At 44.0% G+C, this 17953-nt stretch overlaps 1 protein-coding gene across 1 annotated transcript in view; it reads right to left on the reverse strand.

The window, feature by feature from the left end:
- The window catches only part of ADCY5 (adenylate cyclase 5), a 210094-nt gene that overhangs the window by 16638 nt on the left and 175503 nt on the right, over window positions 1-17953 (reverse strand). The window contains exons 12-17 of the mRNA XM_068246219.1: window positions 14474-14561; window positions 9369-9485; window positions 7280-7444; window positions 5637-5812; window positions 3379-3405; window positions 2168-2294 (exon numbers count right to left, since the gene is read on the reverse strand). Of these exons, the coding sequence (XP_068102320.1) occupies window positions 2168-2294; window positions 3379-3405; window positions 5637-5812; window positions 7280-7444; window positions 9369-9485; window positions 14474-14561 (700 nt within the window). The remainder of the gene's footprint in view (window positions 1-2167; window positions 2295-3378; window positions 3406-5636; window positions 5813-7279; window positions 7445-9368; window positions 9486-14473; window positions 14562-17953) is intronic.

Raw genomic sequence — 17953 nt, forward strand, 5'->3', positions numbered from 1 at the left:
AGATTTGGTGGGAGCCAGCAACCACCAGGCCCCTAAACTCTCTCTAGACCCTAGGCAGCTGCCTAAGTTTGCCTTGTGGATGATCAGCATTGTATGCCATACAGCACATGCTGCCAGTATGCACCTCAAATAAATACAACACCCACACTACAAGTTCCAATGTCAGTCACATTGCAAGATTGGATTATCAAGCAAGACATTCTTCCTTTCAAAATAATTTTTCACAAACATTATGAGATATGCAAATATGTTACCACCTGTTGGGGTAGGACTGGAGTGGGTATATCATGACATTGAAGGGCTGATATGGTAAGGTGGTTTAAGGCACAGTGTACACCGAGCGGTTTTAGCAGCGATCTGCCAACCACATCTGTCTGTAAAAACGCTTGGCTAATGTATTTCAATGGGATGGTGCACACCAGCGGTTTGAGGTTTTTAGCAAACCGCAAACGTGCCTCCTGCTGCACATTTGCGGTTTGAAGAAGCGATTCTGCCTCAATGTAAAGTATAGGAAAAATGCTAACCGCTCTGAAAAAACGCTAGATCAGAGCGGTTTTCCAGGCGTATTTGTTACAGAAGCTGTTCAGTAACAGCTTTTACTGTAACAGTATTTGTAATCTGCTTCACAAAAACGCTTGGCATGTTTAGAAAACATCTCTAAACATGCCTAGAATCGCTCTGAAATCTGCTCCAAAAACCGCTAGCGTTTTGAGGATCTGCTAGCGGTTTTGGTGTGCACTGGGGCTAATGGTTTGATTCATAATCCATTCTGGAGATAAGCACAGTGTGTTTGTAGTGTAAGTGATACAAGAGAAGAGAAGTAGAATGGAGGGAGGAAGGGTAGTAGAGGGTCAGAATTCATGACATGGATGAGCAGATATCTATGAGTAGAATAGAGGCTCAGTGGGTACCACTACTGCATTTTAGTGCTGAGTCCTAGGCTTGAACATTGGCCAGGGCAAAATCTGCATGGAGTTTCTGTCTTCAGACACTTCAGACATTTCCTGCATCCTAAAAAACATACTAATAAGTCAACTGGTTTACCCCAAAACAATCCTATATTGAAAATATTAGACTATAACTGTGGTAGGGATTAGACCGTGAGCTCCTCTGAGGACAGTCAGTGACATGACTATGTACTCTGTAAAGTGCTTCAGGAGATGTCAGTGCTATATAAATAAACAATAATAATATGGTAGGACATTAGACTATGACTATGGTAGGATTAGATTGTGAGCTCCTCTGAGGACAGTCAGTGACATGACTATGTACTCTGTAATGTGCTGCAGAAGATGTCAGTGCTATATAAATACATAATAATAATATGGTAGGACATTACACTATGACTATGGTAGGATTAGATTGTGAGCTCCTCTGAGGACAGTCAGTGACATGACTATGTACTCTGTAATGTGCTGCAGAAGATGTCAGTGCTATATGAATACATAATAATAATATGGTAGGACATTACAGTTTGACTATGGTAGGGATGAAATTGTAAGCTCCAGTGAGCAGTCAGTGACATGACTATGTACTCTGTAAAGTGCTGAAGATGTCAGTGCTACATAAATACACAATAATAGTTCCAAATGCTACTGGCTCCCCTGAAGAGTGCTCAGACTAGTGTACATAATTGTGCACATTGTTCCCCAAGTAGCAGTTGTTTGGTCAGAGAGACAGTAGGAGAGGGAGCATGAGCAGAGGGTGAGGGCAAGCAAAGTTAAGCTCCACACTCACCACAGTGACTGCAACAACACAGGAAGATGGATCCAGCGAGGTGTCCCTCATGACAAGCGTCCAGCGATTCATCTTCCTGCCAGCGGGTATGTGAGATGTCACGTGACATTACAGGACGGGCGCCAACGAGAAGTCAAGCGACCTCAGTACTTTACGGGGTGTCGTCAAGGATCTTAAAGAGCCGATCCTCAGTGACGGTCACTTTTCACCACACAATGCTAAGCGATGTCACGACATCGTGTAAATGACTACTTGTCGCTCAAAAAAAAAAATTGATGGACATCGGGAAAATCGTTGGAAAAATCGTGAGGTGGTACATAGCATTAGAGACAGGGCAAACAGACAGCATTAATTGAAGTACATTATTATGCCAGCTTCAATTATAAGTAGTGATGGATGTAATTACACACATTGCTTACATGTCCATTACCTGGAGTTTCCAGAGGAAGTCAAGGCGGGCGGTGGACTCCACCTGCTGGGCGTGCAGGTATAGCGCCAGCACAAACACTGTAATTATTATTGGCGTGGCGATCTTCAGGGCGACTCTGTGGACGGTGCTGGGGAGACATAAGAACAATATGAAGAGCTGAATGCTTCCAACCTGCTCAGATATCTACATCAGCGGGTCGGATAGGAGATTATCCAGCACTGCAGACTGACTCACGTAGGGTGACCACGCCTTCCAACCATTTCCCAGCTCTCTAAAGTGGGGCATGCAGACATCTAAGCACTACTGAGCATTCTTAATAGAGAACCCACCCTGCTCTGCACACTGCGCACCAGGGACGCTCATCACAGGGCATGCTCAATTGCAAATGTTACACTTTCCAAAGTCGTCTAATGAAGCCCCCCATTTCTTGTACTGAATATTCACTCTTAAATTCCAACACAGTGGAAATAAGCAGCATTCATTCCTCCTCTCCTGATCATGGCCGGATTTCAGGCAAAGCCACTAAGGCCATGGCCTCGGGCACCAGGAAAGCAAGATGCAGGCTGTGGGCAGCAGGATGGTAGTACAGTTAGCCTGATGAACATTCTTCCTGCTACACAGAATTTGCACATAGCGGTGGGCAGCTACCAACAGCCGAATCTGGCACTTGGGGGAAGAAGGGGCAGCAAATGGGCACTTAGTGATCTCTGAGCTGCCTGTCACTTACTGAATGTGCCGCTCGCCAAGAAGCTTACAGTCTAATCCCTGCCATCACTTCACTAACGGTCCTCAGAGGAGCTTATGATGTAATCCCTGCCATCATGTCACTAACTGTCCTCAGAGGAGTTTATGATGTAATCCCTGCCATCATGTCACTAACTGTCCTCAGAGGAGTTTATGATGTAATCCCTGCCATCATGTCACTAACTGTCCTCAGAGGAGTTTATGATGTAATCCCTGCCATCATGTCACTAACTGTCCTCAGAGGAGTTTATGCTGTAATCCCTGCCGTGTTGGAGGGGAAGTTTAGGATGCTGTCGTTCTGGGGGCAGCTGGTGATAGTGGGCCTTGGGTGGTAAAAAGTACAAATCTGGCCCTGCTCCCCGTCTCTCCTGATAAGCATCATTCACTCCCCGTTTCTCCTGATAACCCCCGGCGTCAGCACAGATATCCACATATATAATACGAGAGGAGAAAGTACAGATTCTTACCAGGGCTCTGTTGAGTTGTTGGATTCTCTGAAAGAAGAAAAAACACATTCATAAGAGGAAATTAAAGATTGCTGCACAAATACTGCAAAACCTGCACATAATCTGCCCATTAATGATTCTTAATTCACAAATAATGAAGCTACGGAAATACAGATCATAGCAGCAGGATCTGCATTACATCAACTCATTAATCTGCTGGAGAGAATGGCTGGAGGACAACTGGAAACTCCTACTGGTAGTGATAAATCAGCTGAGTCGATAACAGAGGGGAAAGTGGCTGGAGAATGGGGAAGGGATGTGTGTGGAAGGGGGAGCTGGCCTGGGAAGCAGTGTACAGTAGCAAGAAAAAGTATGTGAACCCTTTGGAATTATATGGATTTCTGCACAAATTGGTCATAAAATGTGATCATCTGAAGGTGGCCATACATTGAATGATTATGGGCAGATTCGACCAAGAGGCAAATTTATCTCTAGTCAAATCTGCCCATACACTACAAGCCGATTCACGTCCGATTCCAGCATGAAATCATCAGGGAATCGGCTGAGCCCGCCGCGTCCGCCCTGCCGCTGCCCCCAAAATGTATAAATGTATGTAGGGTGTGTGTATTTATACATTACCTGTCCTGTAGCAGCTTCCGCACGGTGTCCGTCCATCTCGCCGGGAAGTCGCATACACACTAGCGGTACATAGCGTCTGACGTCAGACATAGACCCGCCGGCGTGTATGCGGAACCCAGCGAGATGGACGGAGACCGCGTGGAGGCTGAGACCGGACAGGTAATGTATAAATGCACTACACTGCATACATTTATACATTGCAGCGGCAGCGGCGGGGGTTTCGTCGTCTCGTCGTTCGTTCGCAATTCGGTTGCCGTAGCGCCGCGCACCCGACCAACCAACTTCGGCCCCAAAATTTTCCAACATGCGCAATCGACTGTGCGGCCAATTTCTGTCCCGAAATTGGTCGCTTTGTTGGTCGGGCATGCACTTGGCAGCACCAATTTTCATCCAATTTGATTATAATAATCGAATTGGATGGTCGATTGGTTGGTCGGCTAATGTATGGGCCCCTTAAGTCACGACAAAATAGACAAGCACAGTCTGCTTCGACTAATACCACACAAAGAATTCAATGTCTCCATGTTTTTATTGAACACACCATGTAAACATTCACAGTGCAGGTGGAAAAGGTATGTGAAGCCCTAGACTAATGACATCTCCAAGAGCTAATTGGAGTGAGGTGTCAGCCAGCTGGAGTCCAATCAGTGAGATGAGATTGGAGGTGTTGGTTTACAGCTATCCTGTCCTATAAAAACACACACCAGTTATGGGTTTGCTTTTCCCAAGAAGCATTGCCTGATGTGAATGATGCCTCGCACAAAAGAGCTCTCAGAAGACCTACGATTAAGAACTGTTGACTTGCATAATAGCTGGAAAGGGTTGTAAAAGTATCTCCAAAAGCCTTGCAGTTCATCAGTCCACAGTAAGACAAATTGTCTATGAATTGAGAAAGTTCTGCACTGCTGCTACTCTACCTAGGAGTGGCCGTCCTGTAAAGATGACTGCAAGAGCACAGTGCAGAATGCTCAATGAGGAATCCTACCGTGTCAGCTAAAGAATTACAAAAGTCTCTGGCATATGTTAGCATCCATGTTAGCAAATCTATGATACCTAAAACATTAAACAAGAATACTCATAAATTATATAATGTAACAGTGTTTCCAGAAGCGATCAGCGATAGCCACAATTATATCCACTGGCCATTGTATATTACCTGTACCGAAAAACAATGCAGAAAGGCTTTATTAATAAGGGGGTGGGTAGAGATGGCAATGGGGGGGCCCTTATGTCCACAAGGGGCCCCTAATGCTCACAACTCTTCCTTTGCCTCCCCCTGGTGACCCTCACGGCCTGGGGGGGCATCTCACAAGGGTGATAAAACCCTTGCAGGTTGCAGTGACTGACAGGAAGGGGGGCGGGAGTAGAGGGGGCAGTGGCAGACAGGATGGGGAGGGGGTAGCGGGGGGGGGGGAGGGGGTGTTGGAGGATAGAGGGAGCAGTAGCAGGGGGGGGGGGGGGAAGTAGGGGGGACAGTGACAGGCGCGGGGGGGAGGCATTCAGGGGGGTAGAGAGGGCAGTGATGGGGGGAATTAGAAGAGACACGACAGTGTAGGGTTCAGGCCCCTTTGTGTCAGTTACACCCCAGTACTGTCGGTTGGTTCTCTGTTCCCCCGTTCAGCCCCGGTTTCTGTACTCACATCTCATTGGCTGCCACCAGCAGGTCGGCGTTATCGAAGAGCACCACCTGCGGGATCTCCACGATGAGAACGTAGACAAACTCCATGACGAACATGAGGATGAGTTTCCCGATACTGCTGATCTGCAGGAACACGGAGCAGGCCAGGAGGCTGAGGAGGATGCAGGACGTGAAGTACTGGAAGGGAAAACAGAGGATCACAATGACACAAAATCCTGATTTACAATTTGTGCAGCCAGATTCAAACAGAAACGTTATAAAAACATAAACTGTACACAATGGAGTACCAGCAGCAATCCTAACAACCAAGTCTAGTTACTGTAGATTTCCTGTGTCCCTTAAAGCACACCTGAAGTGAGAGGGACATGGAGGCTGCCATATTTCATTTCCTTATAAACAATGCAGATTTCCTGGCTGTCCTGCTGATCCTCTGCCTCTAATACTTATAACCACAGCCCCTGAACAAGCATGCAGCAGATCAGGAGCTCTGACTGAAGTGTGACTGTATTAGCTGCATGCTTGCTTCAGGTGTGTGATTCAGACACTACTGCAGCCAAATAGATCAGCAGGGCTGCCAGGCAACTGGTATTGTTTAACAGGAAATAAATATGGCAGCCTCCATATACCTCTCACTTCAGGTGTGTTTTATCGTTATCATTCTGACATTTTCCCATATTAAATGCTTTATATACGTTCTTAAAGGAAACCCGAGGTGACATGATGAGATAGACATGTGTATGTGCAGTGCCTAGCACACAAATAACTAGGCTATGTTCCTTTTTTTCTTTCTCTGCCTGAAAGAGTTAAATATCAGGTATGTAAGTGGCTGACTCAGTCCTGACAGGAAGTGACTACAGTGTGACCCTCACTGATAAGAAATTGCAACTATAAAACACTTTCTTGCTTTCAGAAGCCATTTTCGGCTAGGAAAGTTTTTATAGTTGCAATTTCTTATCAGTGAGGGTCACACTGTAGTCACTTCCTGTCAGGACTGAGTCAGCCACTTACATACCCGATATTTAACTCTTTCAGGCAGAGAAAGAAAAAAAGGAACACAGCATAATTATTTGTGTGCTTGGCACTGTACATACCCATGTCTATCTCAGCATGTCACATGTCACTTCGGGTGTCCTTTAATTATTCCAATACAGTATAAGCTTTTTAGTCATCGTCTTAGCTATAGTATATTTGGTCTTCATTCCTGTTATTTTCATGGACCCTCAGCTTACGCAAGACTTTAACAGCAGTATTGAGTTTGAATTTCACAAAATAATAATTACCCACTGAAGTTTTTTATTACAAAGCAAAATTGTAATGTGACATTTTTGCCAAATTCATAATGAATTTTGCGCATAACCGTAACTACTTTCCATACGTTTACGATTACGCGTAAGTACGTAAAAGTGCAACATTTGATTCTACAAATACAAGTAAAATAAATAAATAAATAACGCGACTTTACAAAGAGAGAAGGTAACATTCAGCACTTTTTGCAAATTCACGTCGCTTTGAAATGGATCAGTTACATACAACAGCAGAACTGCTCTGGAAGATGGGCACACCCCTCATAGCACAGGGGAGGTCCTTGCTGGAGAGGGAGGAGTCAGATACCATTGGTCATTTGTTAGTCACATGGTGTCCTACCTCTGGGAAGTTGCAGTTTGGGGTGGAGTCTCCACAGAATCCGCTCTCAGTGGCCAGGCTGTAGTTAAGGGTGGAGTCATGGAGCCAGCAGGGGGTGATGTTTTGGGTGGCGATGCCGTACTCTGCAGCCAGGCAGTGCTTCAAACTCCTCCGGCTGCACATGAACTGAGCGAGGAGAAGAAACCAGATATCAGCGCTGAGGCCTTATATAAAACTGCGACATTTCTCATTCATTGCAAATTTACATTCTGCAGAAATATGGATACCATCACCCCAATACAGTCACTAGTTTCCAAATACCACCCCAACCTCATCCTCTGCTACTAACCTCCTCTAGAATCAACTCCTCACATATACAGGATATCTCACGTGCCTCACCCCTCCTCTGGAATTCTGTTCCAAAACACATCTGTCACTCTCCAACACTTAGAACCTTTAAGTTACCCTCAAAAGTCATTTCAGGCCAGAGTATAACCTGACCTAAATCATTCACCTTCTAAGCAGAATGTGACACGGGATGTGTCACCTGACCTCTCGTCTCTTTCCTATACTAAGGGCAGAGAACTCCCTTGTTGTGTTTCTTGTAATCGCTTCATATTTTGTTAGATGTGGTCTGTATTAAGGTGCCCAGAAACGTTACAATATTTTCCTCGGATGTGATTATCCAAACAGGTTTGCGGGATCATAAGAAATCGGAAGGTAATTATCGATTGTTCCCATAAACAGATCGACGATCACAAAGTCTAACATTCAGATCGACAGAATTCTGTATTCCAATCAACCACAGAATTATTTCCCATCGAGTTTCTCCAACTACTGCATGGTGTTCTGTACAATTGCATCGCAAAAAATCTGATTGAATCTGAGAAAAATATTGTATCGTTAATGGGCACATTTAGTCATATCCGTATTATATGTTCATGTTTGCTGTATAAACCAATGAGGCCCGTTCACACGTACCAGAATTCACATTGGCGTTATGTGGAATTGCGATTTCAAGTTCATTGTATTTAAATGACAACGCATTTTGACCTGCATATATCCCTTTTTTTTCATGCGATTTAAATCACGCGGTAGCATTGCTCTTTTCCGTGTGCGATCCGCAAATTGCATGTTTTGCAAATCAAACGAAATGCAGAAAAATCAGTTTAATGGTGGCCATACATGGTACAATTTTTTCATACAATCTTACCATTTCTATGTAATATAAGGGAACTGCCTGAATTATCCTTTCAGTATATTCGCTTAAAGTGAACCTCCGGACTAAAAATCTACTCAGCAGAACTGAAAAGGCTTGGTGTTTCTTTAACAGTTTCACAGCATCAGAACTTTGTTTTTCTTACCAAAGCATCATTTTTAGCTGCATTTTTAGCTAAGCTCCACCCATCAAAGAAAAAAAGCCCAGGCTTTTTTCCCCTGATGTTGTGCAGAGCATGATGGGATTTCCTATGTGGTTATTCACGTTGCATAGCAACTTGGGAGAGGTGCTCAGCACACAGGACAGTTGGAACTGTGTCTCATGCTCCCTGTCACCTCCTTTCAACTAAAAAGATGGCTGCCCCCATGAAATCAACCATTTGCCTGTTCTTTTAAAACAGGGTGGGTAAGAGATTATATTGCCTTTCTATTTTAATTAACATAACTACAGTATGTTTGTTTAGGCTGGAGTTCCTCTTTAATTTATCCTTATACTACATAGAAATGGTAAGATTGTATGAAAAAAATTGTACCATGTATGGCCAGCATTATGCAAATAATAAAAAAAAAAACATTCAGTTTTGAAGCTACCTACATGAGTATGTAAATTAATTTCATTGGTGTGCATGAAAAATCGCAACGCATAAAAAAAATGCATAGAGTGTACAAAAATATTGTAAAACCACAGAAAAATCAAAGGACAAAACTCGCAAAAAATAGAACACTATATGCGAAACAGCAAAAAATTGCATGTGGGATTTACATGCATATGAGTGAACCCTGCCTGATAATAACTGACATGAGTAGACAGTAGTCCTTGGGGGAGGGCTGCCCCTCCCCCTCCCCGCATGGCACCCCTCTGATGACACACGGCTATCTAGGATGACATTACCATGTTGACGAACGAAGACAGAAAGACCAGGATGATGATGAACACGCCCACCGCGCTGCTGTTGATCCGGGATTGGACGATCTTCTTAGACAAAGTCTGCAGCGGAGCCGGAAAGAGCTGGCGGGAATCAGAGCAGAGAGGCATTAGAATTCAGCCAGATGTCTGGCATCCTGGGCTAAAGAGCTGACAATCTAATCAATATGAAAGATCTGTACACACGCTAAATAGAAATCTGCGCCCACAAATTAATAACGTCTCTCAAATGACGTTACCCGACAGAAAGAAACAACAAATAGTTTTATTGACATTGGTCACACATGTGCAAGAGGAGGTAACATCTTACATGACATGCGTGCACGCTCAGAAAAAAAAGTGAAGATATCAACGACACAATATCTGCCCAATAGTCATCTGAGCTAATCCACCAATTGGATTGGGCAGAATATCTTATGTCGTTCGATCGTTGTTGAGCTACATTTTTTACGATTGTCATACGAAATGGAAAAATATGTTTGTCAGACTTTTCAAACAATTTTTATCTAGTGTGTGTAGAAGACTAATGGTGACCACACACATTACAATTTTTTTTATTTTTTTTAAATTCAACCATTTCAATACTTTTTTTCAAATTAAAATTTAGACTCTTCTAACCAATGTACCACACACATATGTTCAATTTTGACACAATCACAACAAAATTGATATAAAGAGTTTGTCCAGTTTCTCCCACGTACATAACATTGATCATGTGTGCTAAATGCCCCAATGTTCTGTACGTGGGAGAAACTGGATAAACTCTGCGTAAACGTATGAATGGACACAGGCACACTATTAACAATACCGAATCTGAACGCCCTGTTGCTACACACTCTGATCTCAGAGATTACGAAGTACTTTCTAGACATGGTTAATGAGATGCAAATTTTATGCAAATCGCATGCATCAGCCAGAGAGTGCAATCCCTTGAAAAATTAGCTTTCAAACATGCTTCCACTGCTTCTCAAGTCTTCCCATTCCTTCTCTCTATTTGTCAGTTATCCTTCTGCACTCCTTATCATCCCTGTGCTGATCTTATCTGCGCTTCAGAACCCTTTCTTAAAGGGGAACTGAAGAGAGAGGTATATGGAGGCTGTCATGTTTATTTCCTTTTAATCAATACTAGTTGCCTGGCAGCCCTGCTGGTCTTTTTCTCTGCAGTAGTATCTGATTAAAACCAGAAACAAGATGCAGCTAGTCTCGTCAGATCAGACTTATAAGTCTGAACCACTGAAACACCTGATCTGCTGCATGCTTGTTCAGGGGCTATGGCTAATAGTATTAGAGGCAGAGGATCAGCAGGGCTGCCAGGCAACTGGTATTGTCTAAAAGGAAATAAACATGACAGCCTCCATATACCTCTCTCTTCAGTTCCCCTTTAAGCTGTGCACCCGCATTGCGACTTTACTGACGATTTTCCAGACAAGTGGCGATTTTTTGAGCGACGACTGGTTGTTTCAAGTGATCTCGTGACATGGGTACAAGTGCACGATCATGCAAGCGTTGCTTAGCGTCGTGCGTCCATAACGACCTTCATGGCGGATCGGATCTTTAAGATCCCCGACAACTCAGTGCAAAGTACTGCAATCGCTTGAATTCCCATTCACACCTGTCGTGCAACGTCGTGAGCAGGAAGAGGTGTTGCTTAACGACTGTCGTCAAGGGACATTGCTGGACCCGTCAGCTGGTGAGTACGTAGCTTTAAACCTGGTACACACGTCCAGTTTTGGTTGGCCAATCTTACCACTTCCATGTAGTACAGGAGCACATTTACAAATCTTGTTCATAGAACGTAGAATTTAACATTTCTTGGCCCTCGTGGTACATGGAGGTGGTAAAAATGGCCAATCTTTGGCTAATAAAAATTGGATGTGTGTACCAGGCTTTAGAGCAGACAATGGCAGTAACATGCCAGTATCTTAAAACAAAGCTAAAATCAGTGATGCCAGTATGCAGGGTTATTATCAGAGCCTGATTTGGAATCACACAGATGAGTAATGTAACTTTATAAGCGAGGAAATGATGCCGCCGTTATCTCTGCCCCTCCCCCCTCGCTCTGCGGTCATCGGATTCGCCCTCATCAGAGCGCGGCCATTATTGTGCGCTTCCCGCTGTGCGCTGCCAGCTTATTGGATCATTAATCTCTATTTTCCTCCCAGAGAGCCGCCGTCCTCATCGCTCACCTCCAGACAGGGCAATATAGACGCGGCCCCGGAGAAATATCATCCAATCGCCCGGAAGATAAATCTGACACACGTAACGAGGGGATTAAACCGCTCAGAGCCGGATTCAGATGAGGGAGACCCCCGATCTGCAGCTGAAAGGGGCATACAAGTTACAGGCAGCCAATGAGAGGGTAATAACTCTCGTTCGTGTGCAGATTGTGTGCGGCTAAAGCTGGCTACACACGAGAGATAATAGTCTTCGGAGATCGATGGATCAATCTGCCGCATTGGTTTGTCAGGAAGGATTGAACGACAGATCTTTCTAGCGATGCTGAACGCATGCAAACTGTCAGATCATGTAAAAGACCCGAGAAATGCTTCTGTTCTCCATTGACTTCCTTTGTCACGCATGCGCTGTGCACACAAGAAGTAGAGCTATGTACACATATGCAATAATAGTCTGCTGAAACAGCCGATAACCATTTCACCCGACAATCGTTATGTGTGTACAGCAGCCACTGATCCATCCTGCTAAGGCGCCAGGAATCCTTCATTATCTGTTGTGCTAGAACCCTAATGACCCCCGACGCCCGAGCAGGACTGTTCACAATGTTGTTTTTGCTCCCCCACCCATGGGAATTCACTCCATGTCTTGTACCAATCGTTGTCCCTCCTCCCGCCTCGATGGCGACCGTACACGTCACTAGCCTACAGCGCTGCCGGGCCCTGAACTGTCACCCAGCGGATTGTTTCCCAACAATTATCTTAAAGGATACCCGAACTGACATGTGACATTATGAGATAGAATAACTAGGCTGTGTTCCTTTTTTTCTTCCTCTGCCTGAAAGAGTTAAATATCAGGTATGTAAGTGGCTGACTCAGTCCTGACTCAGACAGGAAGTGACTACAGTGTGACCCTCACTGATAAGAAATTCCAACTATAAAACACGTTCCTAGCAGAAAATGGCTTCTGAGAGCAAGAAATAGATAAAAAAAGTGGAATTTCTTATCAGTGAGGGTCACACTGTAGTCACTTCCTGTCTGAGTCAGGACTGAGTCAGCCACTTATATACCTAATATTTAACTCTTTTTAGGCAGAGAAAGAAAAAAAAGGAACACAGCCTAGTTATTTATGTGCTAAGCACTGTACATACCCATGTCTAACTCATCATGTCACATGTAAGTTCGGGTATCCTTTAAGTGTGTACTTAGCTTATGAAATATCTGGCGATCTCACACACGCCTTGTTAACCCAAAGCCCAGTGCAGCCAAACGATTGCGTGGCAGGGAGCAGATATATTTACTTGCTCCGGACACAGGGCTGCCACCTCATCCCTTTAAAGAGAAACCGTAACCAAGTATTGAACTGCATCCCAATCATTATCTTTTCCTTTTCTCAAACAGATCATCAGGGGGCGCTGTATGACTGATATTGTGATGAAACCCCTCCCACAGTGTGATGTCAGGACCATGGTGCTGACATCACACTGTGGGAGCTTTGTTGCATTGTGGGAAATAACAGCTGTTTACAGCTGGGTCCAACTGCCAAAAAAGCAAGCAGCATCTCCTTCCACTGCCAGCACCTGCCAGCAGTAAAAATGTCACCATGTGATAAATGTCAGAAAGTAAATCAGGGAGAGGAAAGATTTTACAAAGAGAAAACACTGACTAAATCATTTATACATAATTCTTGTTAAAATGAAGTACTTTTTTTATTACATTATTTTCACTGGAGTTCCTCTTTAAATACCGACACATATGAATTATACAGGTTCTGGGGCTACTCACACATAATCAGTGCCTTAACTGCATCTAACTAACCACAAGGCATGTATAATTTATATGAGCCTGTATTTAATGGGATGAGGTGGCAGCCCTATGACAGCTTCTCCTCTTCCTCCACCGGCGGCTCTGAACTTCCAGCAGGTTCTCTGGGTCCCGATCACATCTGATCACATGATATGACATGTGATCGGGATCCAGGAGTCCGAGTCAGTGTACAGTGCCACCTGGTGGTGGAAGGGGGAATGGAAGGGGTGATGGAAGTGATAGTAGAGAGTCTTCCATTACCGGTCTTCCACCACCGGGTGGCAATGTAACGCTGACATGGTCTACTGGCTCATATCATGTGATTGGAACCAATAAGACATGTCGGGAGCACATTGCCGCCGTGGTGGAGGAAGAAGGCGATCCAGCCGTCCGGACAGGTATGTATGAGAGGGACAGGTATCCCGGCTACCACATACCCTGCTAGCCTGCCAGGCCGGGGGAGGCACACTTACCCAGCGGCAGGAAAAATTGCAGCTAAATAAAGTTTCACATTATTTGGCTGCTAAAGGGTTAAACAATCAGAACAGATCCGCTGGGATGTATTTGAAAGATTGAGAGACAAATATCTTTCTTCGCTGTCTTTGGAGGTCTTTTGTAAACTTTTTTACAAAGATTATTTGCCGATCAGTCATAAATCTTTAGAAATGGGCCAATCGAAATGGACAGTGCATGCAATCGTCCCATTTGTAAGCTGAATGCAATCTGCATTAAAGCTGGAGGTAACAGTATCTCATACAGCATCTGTAGTGTGAGCAGCCAATCACAGCCTGGGCTTAACCCTTTCGGGACCAGAGGGCTATTGTGCCCTGGGATTGTTGTGATTGGCTCACAGTAATCACAGGTTCTGGAACCAATCAAAACTGGCTCCTGAACAAGATGCAGAAGCTCTTTTGTCACTGAGACGGCAGAGCGGGCGGGTGCAGTGACGGAACAGCGGCGAGAACAGCGTGAGTGTGCGGTGGCGAATCTACGTCCGGTCAGAGCCACCAGCAGGACGTACATTCCAACTACATCAGTACGGAAGTGTTTAATGAACCACTCCGAGATCAATGTATCAATATCAATATATCCTACCTTTATACAGGAGTAGATGATGGACACACTGGACACGATCAGGAGGACAAGAAAACACGCCAGATAGAATCCCAGCATAAATGTGGAGCTGTAATGTGTCAAAACAAAACATTAAAGTGAACCTCCGGACTAAAAATCTACTCAGCAGAACTGAAAAGGCTTGGTGTTTCTTTAACAGTTTCACAGCATCAGAACTTTGTTTTTCTTACCAAAGCATCATTTTTTAGCTGCATTTTTAGCTAAGCTCCACCCATCAAAGAAAAAAAGCCCAGGCTTTTTTCCCCTGATGCTGTGCAGAGCATGATGGGATTTCCTATGTTGTTATTCACGTTGCCTAGCAACTGGGAGAGGTGCTCAGGACACAGGACAGTTGGAACTGTGTCTCATGCTCCCTGTCACTTCCTTTCAACCAAAAAGATGGCTGCCCTCATTAAATCAAACATTTGCCTGTTCTTTTAAAACAGGGTGGGTAAGAGATTATATTACTTATCGATTTTAATTAACATAACTAATGTAACTTAATGACAGTATGTTTGTTTAGGCTGAAGTTCCTCTTTAATCACAGCAGGTGAAATGTGCCAAGTGAGGAGATTAGAGTGCAAGCTCCTCAGGTGCCGAGACTGATGGGAATGGATCAGTGATCTCTGTACAGCGCTGTGGAATATGTCAGAGCTATATAAATGTATAATAATAATAGTGTGTGACTGAGGTGAGGGCATTAGAGTGTAAGCTCCTCTGGTGCAGAGACTGATAGGAATGGATCAGTGATCTCTGTACAGCGCTGTGGAATATGTCAGAGCTATATAAATGTATAATAATAATAGTGTGTGACTGAGGTGAGGGCATTAGAGTGTAAGCTCCTCTGGTGCAGAGACTGATAGGAATGGATCAGTGATCTCTGTACAGCGCTGTGGAATATGTCAGAGCTATATAAATGTATAATAATAATAGTGTGTGACTGAGGTGAGGGCATTAGAGTGTAAGCTCCTCTGGTGCAGAGACTGATGGGAATGGATCAGTGATCTCTGTACAGCGCTGTGGTATATGTCAGAGCTATATAAATGTATAATAATAATAATAGTGTGTGACTGTGGTGAGGACATTAGAGTGTAAGCTCCTCTGGTGCAGAGACTGATGGGAATGGATCAGTGACCTCTGTACAGCGCTGTGGAATAGGTCAGAGCTATATAAATGTATAATAATAATAGTGTGTGACTGAGGTGAGGGCATTAGAGTGTAAGCTCCTCTGGTGCAGAGACTGATGGGAATGGGTCAGTGATCTCTGTACAGCGCTGTGGAATATGTCAGAGCTATATAAATGTATAATAATAATAGTGTGTGACTGTGGTGAGGACATTAGAGTGTAAGCTCCTCTGGTGCAGAGACTGATAGGAATGGATCAGTGATCTCTGTACAGCGCTGTGGAATATGTCAGAGCTATATAATGTATAATAATAATAGTGTGTGACTGTGGGGAGGACATTAGAGTGTAAGCTCCTCTGGTGCAGAGACTGATGGGAATGGATCAGTGATCTCTGTACAGCGCTGTGGAATATGTCAGAGCTATATAAATGTATAATAATAATAATAATAGTGTGTGACTGTGGTGAGGACATTAGAGTGTAAGCTCCTCTGGTGCAGAGACTGATGGGAATGGGTCAGTGATCTCTGTACAGCGCTGTGGAATATGTCAGAGCTATATAATGTATAATAATAATAGTGTGTGACTGTGGTGAGGACATTAGAGTGTAAGCTCCTCTGGTGCAGAGACTGATGGGAATGGATCAGTGATCTCTGTACAGCGCTGTGGAATATGTCAGAGCTATATAAATGTATAATAATAATAATAGTGTGTGACTGTGGTGAGGACATTAGAGTGTAAGCTCCTCTGGTGCAGAGGCTGATGGGAATGGATCAGTGATCTCTGTACAGCACTGTGTAATATGTCAGAGCTATATAAATGTATAATAATAATAGTGTGTGACTGTGGTGAGGACATTAGAGTGTAAGCCTCTCTGGTGCAGAGACTGATGGGAATGGATCAGTGATCTCTGTACAGCGCTGTGGCATATGTCAGAGCTATATAAATGTATAATAATAGTGTGTGACTGTGGTGAGGACATTAGAGTGTAAGCTCCTCTGGTGCAGAGACTGATGGGAATGAATCAGTGATCTCTGTACAGCGCTGTGGCATATGCCAGAGCTATATAAATGTATAATAATAATAGTGTGTGGCTGTGGTGAGGACATTAGAGTGTAAGCTCCTCTGGTACAGAGACTGATGGGAATGGATCAGTGATCTCTGTACAGCGCTGTGGCATATGTCAGAGCTATATAATGTATAATAATAGTGTGTGACTGTGGTGAGGACCTTAGAGTGTAAGCTCCTCTGGTGCAGAGACTGATAGGAATGGATCAGTGATCTCTGTACAGCGCTGTGGTATATGTCAGAGCTATATAATGTATAATAATAATAGTGTGTGACTGTGGTGAGGACATTAGAGTGTAAGCTCCTCTGGTGCAGAGACTGATGGGAATGGATCAGTGATCTCTGTACAGCGCTGTGGAGTATGTCAGAGCTATATAAATGTATAATAATAGTGTGTGACTGTGGTGAGGGCATTAGAGTGTAAGCTCCTCTGGTGCAGAGACTGATGGGAATGGATCAGTGATCTCTGTACAGCGCTGTGGTATATGTCAGAGCTATATACATGTATAATAATAATAGTGTGTGACTGTGGTGAGGACATTAGAGTGTAAGCTCCTCTGGTGCAGAAACTGATAGGAATGGATCAGTGATCTCTGTACAGCGCTGTGGTATATGTCAGAGCTATATAATGTATAATAATAATAGTGTGTGACTGTGGTGAGGACATTAGAGTGTAAGCTCCTCTGGTGCAGAGACTGATGAGAATGGATCAGTGATCTCTGTACAGCGCTGTGGAATATGCCAGAGCTATATAAATGTATAATAATAATAGTGTGCGACTGTGGTGAGGACATTAGAGTGTAAGCTCCTCTGGTGCAGAGACTGATGGGAATGGATCAGTGATCTCTGTACAGCGCTGTGGAATATGTCAGAGCTATATAAATGTATAATAATAATAATAGTGTGTGACTGTGGTGAGGAGATTAGAGTGTAAGCTCCTCAGGTGCAGAGACTGATGGGAATGGATCAGTGATCTCTGTACAGCGCTGTGGAATATGTCAGAGCTATATAAATGTATAATAATAATAATAGTGTGTGACTGTGGGGAGGACATTAGAGTGTAAGCTCCTGTGGCGCAGAGACTGATGGGAATGGATCAGTGACCTCTGTACAGCGCTGTGGAATATGTCAGAGCTATATAAATGTATAATAATAATAATAGTGTGTGACTGTGGTGAGGACATTAGAGTGTAAGCTCCTCTGGTGCAGAGACTGATGGGAATGGATCAGTGATCTCTGTACAGCGCTGTGGTATATGTCAGAGCTATATA

The sequence above is a fragment of the Hyperolius riggenbachi genome, chromosome 7, assembly GCF_040937935.1.
Source record: "Hyperolius riggenbachi isolate aHypRig1 chromosome 7, aHypRig1.pri, whole genome shotgun sequence".
Taxonomy (NCBI): domain Eukaryota; kingdom Metazoa; phylum Chordata; class Amphibia; order Anura; family Hyperoliidae; genus Hyperolius; species Hyperolius riggenbachi.